This window comes from Cydia amplana, chromosome 6 (genome assembly GCF_948474715.1).
Source record: "Cydia amplana chromosome 6, ilCydAmpl1.1, whole genome shotgun sequence".
Classification (NCBI taxonomy): domain Eukaryota; kingdom Metazoa; phylum Arthropoda; class Insecta; order Lepidoptera; family Tortricidae; genus Cydia; species Cydia amplana.
The window spans coordinates 8,690,183-8,703,473 of record NC_086074.1 but is presented as its reverse complement, the minus strand read 5'-3'; the positions used below and the strand labels follow the sequence as shown (position 1 = coordinate 8,703,473).

The 13,291-nt window shown below is 37.4% G+C and overlaps 1 protein-coding gene across 1 annotated transcript in view; it reads left to right on the top strand.

Annotated features, from left to right (window-relative positions):
* Positions 1 to 13,291, top strand: part of LOC134648772 (kinase D-interacting substrate of 220 kDa B) — a 69,537-nt gene that overhangs the window by 15,737 nt on the left and 40,509 nt on the right. The window contains 2 exon segments of the mRNA XM_063503327.1: positions 5,603 to 5,740; positions 8,852 to 9,049. Of these exon segments, the coding sequence (XP_063359397.1) occupies positions 5,603 to 5,740; positions 8,852 to 9,049 (336 nt within the window).

The following is a 13,291-nucleotide window of genomic DNA, read 5'->3' as shown; positions in this document are numbered from 1 at the left end:
AACCCATGTTTCTTGAAAATTCCTTCCGGGACATTGTGAAATATTTGGAAAACCCTATTCTTTTTTAAAGACCTCAGCGTTTCGAGCCACAGGTTAAAGCGTATAACAAAATTAACCTTCACATTACGTGTAGGGAAGGCGCCCCACATTTTTTTTCTAGTTTTTGTGGACGGACAGACTGACAAACTATATGGGTTCTTAGTTGACTACGGAACCCTAAAACCAGTCGACCCTTATTTAATTCAAGGCAGTACCCCTGTACAATTAACCGAGAAAGGTTACACCACGTATAATTACGTATGTCAAGCCAATAGGTAAATTAGACCTCAGTCCTCATAATCAAATCGAAAATAAAGTAATTATCATTCCTTGAGATACCTACATCTTACACGACCTTGATTCATTTAGCCCGTAGTTATTTCTAACTGCTAAATGTAAACTTTGCTATCATCCTCACAGTTTATAGTGCACGCACGGTGTAACATTAGCACAAAATCGTAATTCTTGTGTTATCTAGCAAATCTTTTTGTTTATAGAACAACGGTATTATCCTAATATTAACCGAGAAGTAATCTTTAATACACAATTTGATCCGATATAAGAGCGTAACTCCAGTAGGCGGTAATCATTTTAGCGAAAGTCTGAAGGATAGGAGGTTCGGCTTTGGACACTTTTTTGGTCAAATCTGATGGTGTGTGGTCAAGATGCTTCGTGCAGCGTCTTTTATAAGGACTTATACAGCGCAGGTACTCCTTTGTATACCGTGTCATGGCTTTAGTGGCCTTACTTTGTGTTCAGGTTTTGTAAAAATTCTGGATGAGATTAGCTCAGGACAGGGACAAGTGGCGTACTAGAAGACAGGCCTATGCTCAGCAGTGGGCGACAAAGGGCTGATATGGTGATAATGATGATGAAAAATTCTTGATATTTTTTATAGTCTCGCACAAATAGGAAATCGGGAACGGTGAAAAACAATGTTTATAAACTGCAGAAGTTTTGGCAAACACTATTTTTGAACTATTTAATTTTCATGTGAATTGGCGGCTAGGAAAAATCTATTGGAAAAGTACCTACCGATTTTTTGATACACTATTCTATTATTTTTAGTTTTCTACTACTTTTTCCGTATTCGTCACGGAAATTTGCAAAATTATCACGAAAAGTCTGCGATATTTGGATATAGGGATAAGTCGTCTGCTAACAAATATTTCCTTAGAATCTTCCTTAAGTGTGTTGCTATGCGTTACTGGTTAGATGTCTATAAGCAACCGTATGTGCGTTCACTTTCTGCACGGTCGAGCAGCGGGCACGGCTGGGAGGAATCCTGTAACCCCGTTATTCTTTTTGCTCTCATTATGTTGCGGAGGTTCACCTTTTTAGTTTAAGCGGTTACGTTTTTAATAACTGCCTGTGTGCAAAACACAAGCAAGAATTATAATTTATTCTGAGTATTTACCTATCAAATGGTGGATTTTCCGTGTTCGCGTGATTTTCCGGATGTTTTATCCAAGAGTAGTAGGTATAATTTTAATTATAATTATTTTCGATAACAAATTAGATGTTATAGGTGTGGTAAAACGTATATTATGTATGAGTATGTCCTTGTTTATTTACCGAATCCAAAACTTGATTTACGTAAGTCGCATTTTTGGAAAAATGATAATAGGTAGACCAATACCGGTCAGGGTGAATGTAGTTTCACCTACAATACAGAATTACCTGACTACGGCTACGAAAAAAAGAAAGACCATTTGTAATCTTATTTTGTGACACATCGTAGCGTCGAAAGCACTGACTTTAAAACAGCACAGTACTGACAACATAATTATATGCCGCAGTATTAATACTATGCTGTGGTATTATTGAATCAAGGGTGAACAGGCACCTTCTGGGCAGGCTCGTTCCATCGTAGGCCACGTCTTCGCCTCGACTAGTTTGTGGCTATGAGTAAGCCCATTTATAATTGAAAAAAACCGGCCAAGTGCGAGTCGGACTCGCGCACGGAGGGTTCCGCACCATCAACAAAAAAATAGAGCAAAACAAGCAAAAAAACGGTCACCCATCCAAGTACTGACCCCGCCCGACGTTGCTTAACTTCGGTCAAAAATCACGTTTGTTGTATGGGAGCCCCACTTAAATCTTTATTTTATTCTGTTTTTAGTATGTGTTGTTATAGCGGCAACAGAAATACATCATCTGTGAAAATTTCAACTGTCTAGCTATCACGGTTCGTGAGATACAGCATGGTGACAGACGGACGGACGGACGGACAGCGGAGTCTTAGTAATAGGGTCCCGTTTTTACCCTTTGGGTACGGAACCCTAAAAAGACGCATTTTTAACTAAAAATAATACATTTTTCAGTACCTAGGTCCTTAGGTAGTGTGTTAAATGGACGACTTCCGTATCTCGCTACGCTTAGGATTCTATGCTTCGGTTTGAATACAACATGCCTCCCTTGACATTGCTATCTCGTTTTCAAAAAAAATCTCGTTTTGGTTTGTACTTAAGATATACCGTAAAGAATAACTCTTATATGTAGGTTTTTCTTGTAAATATAATACTTCTTTAAATGCATAGGTGCCTAAGTTTTTATTACTATTACTCTATTATTTTTGTTAATGCGTAGTTAGAATATGAATTCAAACAGATTGTTCCTGTCATGGCCAAGGATGTTACCGAAAATTACGTTTTTCAAACACGTCATAAACAATAATGACCTAACGTAAGATACGGTAGAACAAGAATGTTAAGTTATGGCGGCGGGGAGCGCAGCCCGGCGCCGATCTCAGGCCTTCTTCCTCACAGTCCGACCGGACGCCGCCGCGCGACATCATGCTGCCCCCCGAGCGCACGGCGCATCGCACCGCCTCCGCGATCATCAAACGACTCTCCCTACGCACTTACAGCACCTACTCTCTAGTACGTATGCGCCCGCGTTCATTCATCGCGGCCGCCTACCGCGCGCCGCCCGCCCTGCACCACGCGACGCAAATAGTAACCGCCCCCCTCACGCGTTCTCCTTGTTACGCGCAGTCACCACACTAACGCATTTGTCACAGGAGACCGTGGACACTCGACTTATTATGCTGGCCGAGACATCATGTCCCACCCGCTGCGTCCTACGCTCGGCAAGCCCGGCGACAACGAGTACGTCCACATACGAAGTCTCGTCGCGAATATACACACGACGAAGAATGTGTGCAGGCCGCCTGTGGGTCCAGTTATATCGGAGGAACGAGGATCGAAACTGGATGTTGTCGTGGAATCGCCGGCGACATCAGAATCGGATCGGAGTCGGTCCGGGTCTGAGAAGTCGGACGTGTTGGGAGATATTGTGGTGGAAGAGGTGACGCCGCAGCGCGCGAAGAGCAACAGTATAGCGGGGGCGACGACGCTGATGCCGCCGGAACCGAAGCGACGGCGGGCGTCGTTCCTGCACCTGCACGTCGGCGGACACGAGCACCACCCGGGGGCGCTGTCGGCGGGCGCGCACCTCAGCGTGCCGCGGCTGTCGGTGACGGCGCCGCCAGGCGAGAACCGCCGCATCAGCCACGGCTTCTCAGCATTCCACGGTTTCGCTCTTCGTCGACATTCTAACACGGTCTGCGTATGCCTGCAAGTGTGAATGCTGCAAAGTAACTCAACTGTGTTGTTTTCCACATGCTAGTGTTAGGAAGTCTGGTACCTACACCTAACCAAGTGCATGGTCGTTGTGATTACTAAGTGTCTCTTAACATGATGCATGATATTATCTGCAAACTGCAAAGGCATATTCGTTATCTACGCCGATAGACTTCATTAGTGCTAATTTGTCGAATCGTGAGTCAAATAAAGTATATTTAGAAAATATAACATAATATTATGTGAATCCTAAGTACCTACTTCTTGTCAATATATCATCATTTTAGTAGGTACAGTAATGTACCTATGTCAAAATATTATGACATTTATGACTCTTTTTGAAAAACAGGTGACTAAACAAGAGAAGTTACGACAGTTCAATAAGGATAACGAAATTTTTATAATGATCTTTTTGTTCGTTACGAGCTTGTCAAATAATATTATTTTCCGCCATCAAATATAAACAATAAAGAAATATCGTATAAGATATAATTTATGCGACACGATTTTGCCGGTATAATATTAATAACCTTTATTAGAACGTCTTATTATACCTAGAATATGTATTTTATTGGACTACCTTGTGATATCATTCTTTATCATTATATCTATAGTGTTTATGAAGGTTTGTTATACATTGCAATCGCTTCTCGGCTTCTGTGAGAGCAGCGTGTATTTTTAAAACGGTGATTATTAAACCTTCGTATACGATATAATGATTCGGTGGACTTCTCCCCTAAGTAGTGAGGTTGTTCATTTATATTGAATGCTATCGTTACCGTTTTAAGTGTATAACTTACTAATTTACTAGTATAGGCGCATCTTGTGATTCTTGTGTTTTCGTTTACTAATTACTTACAAATAACACACTTGAAATTTGTAGATTTAAACATTCTTCTTACATTTTTCAGGCAAAATTTTACAAATCTATCAATAGAAAAAAAAAATCCGTTTCGCTTATAAAATAAGTGTAGTGTAGGTACTGAATATCTTAATTTGATTATCATAATTTATTTATTTATCATATTATATTCCTTTACTTATATTTTGTATAGGATTGTTGCCATCATCATCAGAACCCGCAGTTTCAATGCTGGGGACTTGCCTAGGAGGAAAAACTACCGTATTATCCGCCCTATACATTTATTTTTTAATTTTTGAACAGAATATACCTACTCGTATAAAGTTCTAAATAATTTAAAACTCATTTGATTTATTTGATAGTATTAAATGCTTATAACAATTAGCAATGCTTTCATTAAATTAACATAAAGAATTAAGATTTATGTTGTATATTGCATGTGCGATATGAATCACGAAATGGACCTAATTAATAGGTATTAATTTTATCTTTTTACCGAACAACGCGTTTATTTATGATTTATGAAAATAACGAGAAAAACTCGCTTATAATTTTCATGTTATTAAATCATCATCACTTGTCAAATAACTTAATATTTTACTTACGTTAAAATTTATTTGATACTTATATTCCACTGCTTATATTCACTTTTGTTTAGTAGGTAAATAATTACTGTTACGTAAAAATTCACACTTCAGCCGCAATATCATTATTACGAGTATAGTTCGAGTTATCTAGTTACTTGAAATTCTATTAAATCCATGTAGGTATTGTATTAATTTATTAATTCGTGTTATTTCTTTAAACCATATTTTAAATTTATGATTTTAAACATTTACATAATAAAATATAATATATATTATTGATTTGTTTATTAACGGGATATAGCAACGGTTTAAAAAAATCAATTGTATCAACAACTTTTACGAGTAACATTATTTTCTCCAATAAACCACACAGCGAAAAAGTGTGCCAATTTTAATTATGGTCCTTTTTAAATAGTGACACTAAAACGGCAGTTAAGCACTAATACTTTCGCAGATTTTTTTTGTTTTGTAAAACTATTTAGCCAGAATTTTAGAGATGAGTAACCTAACCTTCATCGTTCATCCCACAGAGCCTCCACCGCAGCGAGTCGATGTTGTCTGTGGCGTGCTTCAAGACTCTGCAGCAGCTGGTCAACAGTGAATCCCCCGGCGAGCTTCAGCAGTACCTCGCCAACAACACCAATGTCAACGTCGACGATAAAGATGAGGTGAGTATTGTTCATCTTTCATCCCACAGAGCGTCCACCGCAGCGAGTCGATGTTGTCTGTGGGGTGCTTCAAGACTCTGCAGCAGCTGGTCAACAGTGAATCCCCCGGCGAGCTCCAACAGTACCTCGCCAACAACACCAATGTCAACGTCGACGATAAAGATGAGGTGAGTATTGTTCATCGTTCATCCCACAGAGCCTCCACCGCAGCGAGTCGATGTTGTCTGTGGCGTGCTTCAAGACTCTGCAGCAGCTGGTCAACAGTGAATCCCCCGGCGAGCTCCAGCAGTACCTCGCCAACAACACCAATGTCAACGTCGACGATAAAAATGAGGTGAGTATTGTTCATCGTTCATCCCACAGAGCCTCCACCGCAGCGAGTCGATGTTGTCTGTGGCGTGCTTCAAGACTCTGCAGCAGCTAGTCAACAGTGAATTACCCGGCGAGTTCGAGCTATTTATATTTCTTAAGAAATACGTAATGAACTAACTCATATACGAGTAATTTAATTATCCGTAGGTATAGAAGTTATTCTTACCCAACTAGCATCGATGGGAATACAATACCTGTATCATTTCTGTATTCTTAACTATTTTAGGTAATAAGATCTCTTCAGTGGTCCGTGGGTGGTTACTTACAAATATTATTCGTGCATTATCGTTTAGTTGATTACATAAAGGGACCTTGTGCCGTCAGTCGCATCAACGTTCAAGGTTTTATTAATTACTCTAATGCATGTTAATATAAAAAGTTATCAAAATCATTAATTATAATTGTAAGAAATCAAAATCATTAATTATAATGCGCCCTTCGGGACGTTTTCTCAGCCGTTGCCACAATAACATACCTACTCGTATTTGTAGACAGACGACCAAGGTAAAAAGATGGCTGAACCAAGCCATAATATACTTTATGGTGATGTAATATGAACTTTGACGTATGCGATATTTTCATGGTAGAATATTAACGCAGACGAAGTGGGTCATCTCGCGCCATTTGTCAAATTTGGACGATATCCACAATTCGGGCTCCTAGACAATCGGTCATTCCGCAGTGATTCATAGGGTTTGGTACTTAAACTCAGATCCGGTCGTTAATTGCAAATATATAAATACTTTATATTTACTGCTCAGTATATAATTTTGAAGTATGTAAGTAGTTTAGTTTGTCCAAATAAATTTTAATATTCTCTGACAACGTTACAAAACCAGCCAATAAGTTTAAAATTCATGCGATAAAATGTATTGCCTATTCATTCAAGTCTTAAACTCGGAGTTTCCTTAATTACGACTAATTCGTTTAGGCAACAGTAAACAATAGCAACAGTGTACAACAAGGACTTTAAACAGTTTAAACGAATACATTATCCGAGACACTGATATCTTGCAAAGGTAAATTAAGGGTAAAATAACTTCTTCGCGAATTGTATTATCGTACGTATAGGCTACATTTAACTCGTCAGTCTTTTCACTTTGATTGTAAATAGAAGAGACAATAATTTTATAAAATAAAGGCTATGTTATCATATTTAGTTTCGTGACTTAATCTGGCTTGTTGCCGGAAGGGGCGGTGTTTGGCGGGGCTGGCTGACGATCTCCATTTCCTTATTCTTAAAAGAACACTAAAACAGTTTTCATGCTGAAACATTACAAGCATGTTAAGCTTAAAAATATGTACTAATTAATGTAACTGTTTTCAATTATATAGATTAACAGACTGCCATAATATGCATTTTACTGATATGAATGTCAAATTGGAGTTTTCAGTGCCAGCATTAAAAACGCGGCGATAGGCGATTATATTTATTGGCTATTTAGATATTCTAGATAACATGATTAGCCTGAGTAGGGCAATAAAGTCTAATACACGTACTAGATATTGTGTGATGGTGATATAATATAACTGATATAAAATTTAAATAACTGGTCGAAAATGTTGATTACTCACATTTGGAGACCTTTGGGGTCGTCCAGAAATCATGTGACCGTTTAGAGGTGGGGTGGGGTAAGGAAAATATCACGAATTATCACGATGGGGGAGGAGGGGAGGGTAATAGAAGACATCACGTGTAATTTTTTTTCAAAGCGGGAAAGTCAAGAACAAAAATATTACTCAAAAATTTCTTCAGATCAAATATAAATCCGCTCTATTTTATATATTATTATATAAGTAACAAGCAGATTTTTACGATGCCTGTTTTTGAGAGATAGCATCTTGAACATATGTCAGCATATACGCAATACAGAGGAAACGATATTAGACTTGCTTAGCGTCTATTATATAAGAGTACCCGCATCATAGATATCACGTGATCTTGTGGCAGGGGGGAGAGGGTTGTGTTAAAATCCCAAATATCACCAAGGGGGAGGGGGGGTCAAAAATAGGCCAAATATGATCACATGATTTCTGGACGACCCCTTTCTAGCATTTCATGTAGTTTTCCGGTGCGGTGGCGGTTGATGAGAAATTATTTTGGTCAGCTACGGACAGCCGTTGAATCAAGCTTTATTAAATTGTTAGTAAAAATTTAATGTACAAACTAGTTTTAGGCTCAAAATCACAACTTATTTACGAACCGCCCGAGATAAGTGGTAGGCCTATATCTTTAGTTTATGATATAGAATTTCAGCCCTACATACAAACAATACACATATAAATGACAAAGCTTTAATAAACGAAGCTCGTGAGAGGAATGTGAATTCGCACGGTATGTGAATATGGAAGCGATTCTGATGAGCGCACTATTCAGATGCAATGGACGCTATATCTGCTGCACCCGATTCAATTTGCTGGTCCGGTCAGCATGTCTGTGATTCGCCTTTAGAAAATGAGTAATATGATTTTCAAGTTTATAACTAGAGTATAGCATTGCAAATGAAATGAATTATATAGATACAGTTGTCTTGTATAATGATCCTAATGCATATCATTCCCACAAATAAAACTAATCTAACGATACCATTTAAGTTCAAAATAGAAATCATACCGTCAAGAAACTTTAGAATTGATACGTCTATGTCTAAAAGTTGGCTTAGGAAAAATAAACAACAACTGGCGTGTCATATGTCAGCAGTTTGATTCTGTAATCTAACTAAACTTTATTTCCACCAGAATGGCACGACGGTTCTCATGTGCGCGTCCGAGCATGGTCGCGCGGCCGCGGTGCGACTGCTGCTCGACTGCGGTGCGGACGCGTGCGCGGCAGACGCGGACGGCTGGACGCCGCTCGCGTTTGCGGCTCGCGGCGGACACGTCATAGTGGTCCGGGAGCTGCTAGACGCTGGTGCTAAAGTTGACTCGAGGGACTGTGTGAGTATCAAGGCTTTCTTAACTATAGGTGCGTGAATATCGGTACGGTTGCTAGCTACGGTGCGGAGTAGTCGCGTTCACGTCAGCACGAGTCGTGGTGCCCACTTCACGGTACACGCACGTAAAAGTCCTGATCTGATCAGCCTGATTCAGGCCTACTATGTGAGGCTCTATAAGATCTACGGCATGAACGGCAGACCCATGCCTATACTTGCGTGACGCCTTTACCGTGCATGTTTATAAAACACAGCGAGATCTTGAGTGTCCACTATCCCTAGAAGGACACAAACTGTGCCTCCCACTCACCCACTATCTTTACTAAAACTAAGAACAAACTAGATTTGTCTGACTGAGGTCGCAATATTTACTTTACGGATCTATTTTTAGATTACGGTGCATTAGGAAATAAATATTTTCCCGGACGTGGGTGGAACTTGAACTATAAATTAAAGATTTTATGAGGTTGGAACGTTCAATTGCTGCCATCAGCATACATGTTTAAAATTAAATTGCTGATAATTGCCGTTATATAGTAATTTCACTTAAACCCTGTTTACTTGCACCTTGTATGTAAACTGGTTTAACAAATGTCATCAAAATTTATAATCGTACTAGCTGTTGCCCGCGACTTCGTACGCGTGGATTTGTATATTGGTGGTTATATATTCTACATTAGCTTAGAACATTATGCAGCAAAATATTGCAGCAGGACGGTTAATCATTTGTTAATTATTAATATTATACAACGCATGAGACTTGTCTTTCATAACCTACGAAGTTTCTAGCCCCTAACTAAATAAAATTGTTCTCGACATAATCCCTCTCAACCCCCTTAGAAGATTTTCATGTCCTCTATTCAATAAAACCTACTACCTAACTACCTATTTACGAAGTTTGAAGTAAATAAAATTTGAACCCTATATAAACATTCAACCCCTTTTTAACCATTTTAGGGGATGAATTTTTAAAAACGCTGAAATGGCTTTTCTTGTATTCTAATAATATGCCTCTGTACAAAGATTCAAGCCCCGTTCTCACAAAAATGTTTGAACTCCATACAAACCACCACCTTGAGATATAAATTTTCAAAAACGCTGAAATTATTTTTTTTCCGTTTTAAAATATTACCTTTTTATGAATTTTCAAGTTCCTAGCTTAAAATGAAATTTGAACCCCGTACAAACTTTCAACCCCTTTTTAAACCTGTTAGGGGATGAATTTTACAAAACGCTGAAATTACTTGTATTGTCTTCTAATAATATCCCCAAATACAAAGATTCAAGTCCCGCGCTCGAAAAAATGTTTGATATCCATACAAACTTTCAACCCTTTTTTCACCACCTTAGGGGATGAATTTTCAAAAACGCTGAAATTAGTTTTCTTGTATTTAAATTTAATATCTATTTGCAAAGTTTCAAGTTCCTAGCTTAAAATGAAATTTGCACCCCAAGACGAACTTTCATCCCCTTTTTAACCCCCTTAGGGGTTGAATTTCCAAAAAACGTTGCAATTACTTTATTTTGTGATTGGCTATTATGCCTTTCTAAGAAGTTTCAAAGCATTTGTAATGGATTCAAACTTTCAAACCCTTTTTAACCCTGTTAGGGGATGAATTTTACAAAACGCTGAAATTACTTTTCCTGTCTTTTAATAATATCCCCAAATACAAAGATTCAAGTCCCGCGTTCGAAAAAATGTTTGATATCCATACAAACTTTCAACCCCTTTTTCACCACCTTACGGGATGAATTTTCAAAAACGCTGAAATTAGTTTTCTTGTGTTTTAATAATATATCTTTTTCCGAAGTTTCAAGTACCTAGCTTAAAATAAAATTTGAACCACATACAAACTTTCAACCCCTTTTTAACCCTGTTAGGGGATGAATTTTAAAAAACGCTGAAATTACTTTTCCTGTCTTTTAATAATATCCCCAAATACAAAGATTCAAGTCCCGCGCTCGAAAAAATGTTTGATGTCCATACAAACTTTCAACCCTTTTTTCACCACCTTAGGGGATGAAATTTCAAAAACGCTGAAATTAGTTTTCTTGTATTTAAATTTAATATCTATTTGTAAAGTTTCAAGTTCCTAGCTTAAAATGAAATTTGCACCCCAAGACGAACTTTCATCCCCTTTTTAACTTCCTTAGGGGTTGAATTTCCAAAAACGTTGCAATTACTTTATTTTGTAATCGGCTACTATGCCTTTCTAAGAAGTTTCAAGGCATTTGTAATGGATTCAAACTTTCAAACCCTTTTTAACCCTGTTAGGGGATGAGTTTTCAAAAACGCTGAAATTACTTTTCCTGTCTTATAATAATATCCCCATATACAAAGTTTCAAGTCCCACACTCACAAAAATATTTGATCTCCATACAAACTTTCAACCCCTTTTTCACCACCTTGGGGGATGAATTTTCAAAAACGCTGAAATTAGTTTTCTTGTTTTTTAATATAATACATTTTTACAAAGTTTCAAATTCCTAGCTTAAAATAAAACTTGTACCCCATACAACCTTTCATCCCCTTTTTAACCCCCTTAGGGGTTGAATTTTTCAAAATAGCTTCTTATCTCTTGTACACTTTATAAATGCAACCTAGTGTGCAAATTTCAACTTTCTAGCTTTTGTAGTTTCGGCTCTGCGTTGATGAATCAGTCAGTCAGTCAGTCAGGACACTTGCATTTATATATATAGATTAATCGTTTACGCACATTCCCAAAAACTACTACGGCAATGCAGCAAACCAAGGATTTTACGTCGTAATTTATTTTAGTTCCAATGTCTTTTAGATCCCGTGACGCATTCATTTATAATGTGTTATTGTTGACTAGTGACATATGATGTCTTGCACAACAGACTCGCCGAACTCCAAAATAATATAACAGCTGTTTGTCCCTGAAATAGCACAGCGCGGTTACATGTACGTAATATTTTTCTGTTGACAATTAGTTTTTGCTAGTGGTTCAATAATAGTATTGATATAATTAAGAGCATACCATAGCTAATTATATCCAACAATGTCAGATTTTCCAGAAAAAACATTATGACTAATCTATTACATGTGTCGTGAGTCTTTATCTTTAAGATAATGGGACATGACATATGAAGTGTTCAGACTATAGTTTATCTTATGCCAATGAGTGTTACTGACTAAATCAATTCCTTATAAAGCTAATAGTGCCTACTTAATGCAGATTGCAGATGCACATTTTTTTTATATGGACTGCTAAAGTGTATTCTGGACGCTGCACTTAAAATTAGTATATTTATACTTCACGTGGAACTCTGCCAAATATGTCACTGACATCCACTGTATATTCTTAAATCTGGTTAAATGGTTAAATACAGTCTACCGCCGCGGTTTAGAACTCACCTTGTAGGTATGATTATTATACAACAGTTTATCTAATTTGCTTTAAGTGCGACGCGTTAACACACATACATAAATACAGGTATTGAAACTTTTAAGTTAATTATGTTTCGTAGCTTTTAACTTTTTTATCGTACGTAATTAGAATGAACTGGAGCTTTATTTTATGCTACTTTACTCAATATTAAAGCTATGGCATGGTCATTGGTCATTGAAATTTGGACTGCTCTAAAATATGAATATGGTAAATATACCATTATAAAATATTAGTTTGTTAAGGCTCCGGTAACGATTTTAGAGCCAAAATGTAAAATTGATAGATTTAGTCGTTGAAATTGTACTCCTTTTGTTACGTAATATCTAAATAACAAGTATTGGTTTCTATTAACACGTCTTCTCATCTTGCCTTTTAATAATAAGGTCCCGAGCGTGCGTCACCGGCAATATGTGACGAGAAGGGGCAGTTTTTAAAAATTCATCATAAAATTATAGTTATAAATTATAGAAAATGATGTATAAGAACAGTTTCAGGAAATGTTGTAGATTGTTTAAGTAACAATATTACGTTGAAATTAAGTCGATTTTCACGAAAAATGTTCACTTGATTTGAAGTAATTTCTGGTGAAAATTGATTTCGTATAACTTTCATTTACTCTCGTTCAGTATCATATAACAAAAATGTAGTCTATGCAAGTTGGAGTATAGGATATGTGTAATACAAAATTACCATTTTTAGCAGGCCAAACTTTACGAAATTTACAAATAAGATCGACTAAATCAGTGCTTTACGCGCGTTTACCTAAACGTCCATCAGAAAAAAAATCATTACTAATTTAGTGAGTCAGTTTTCAAAAAAATGATCTGTACAAA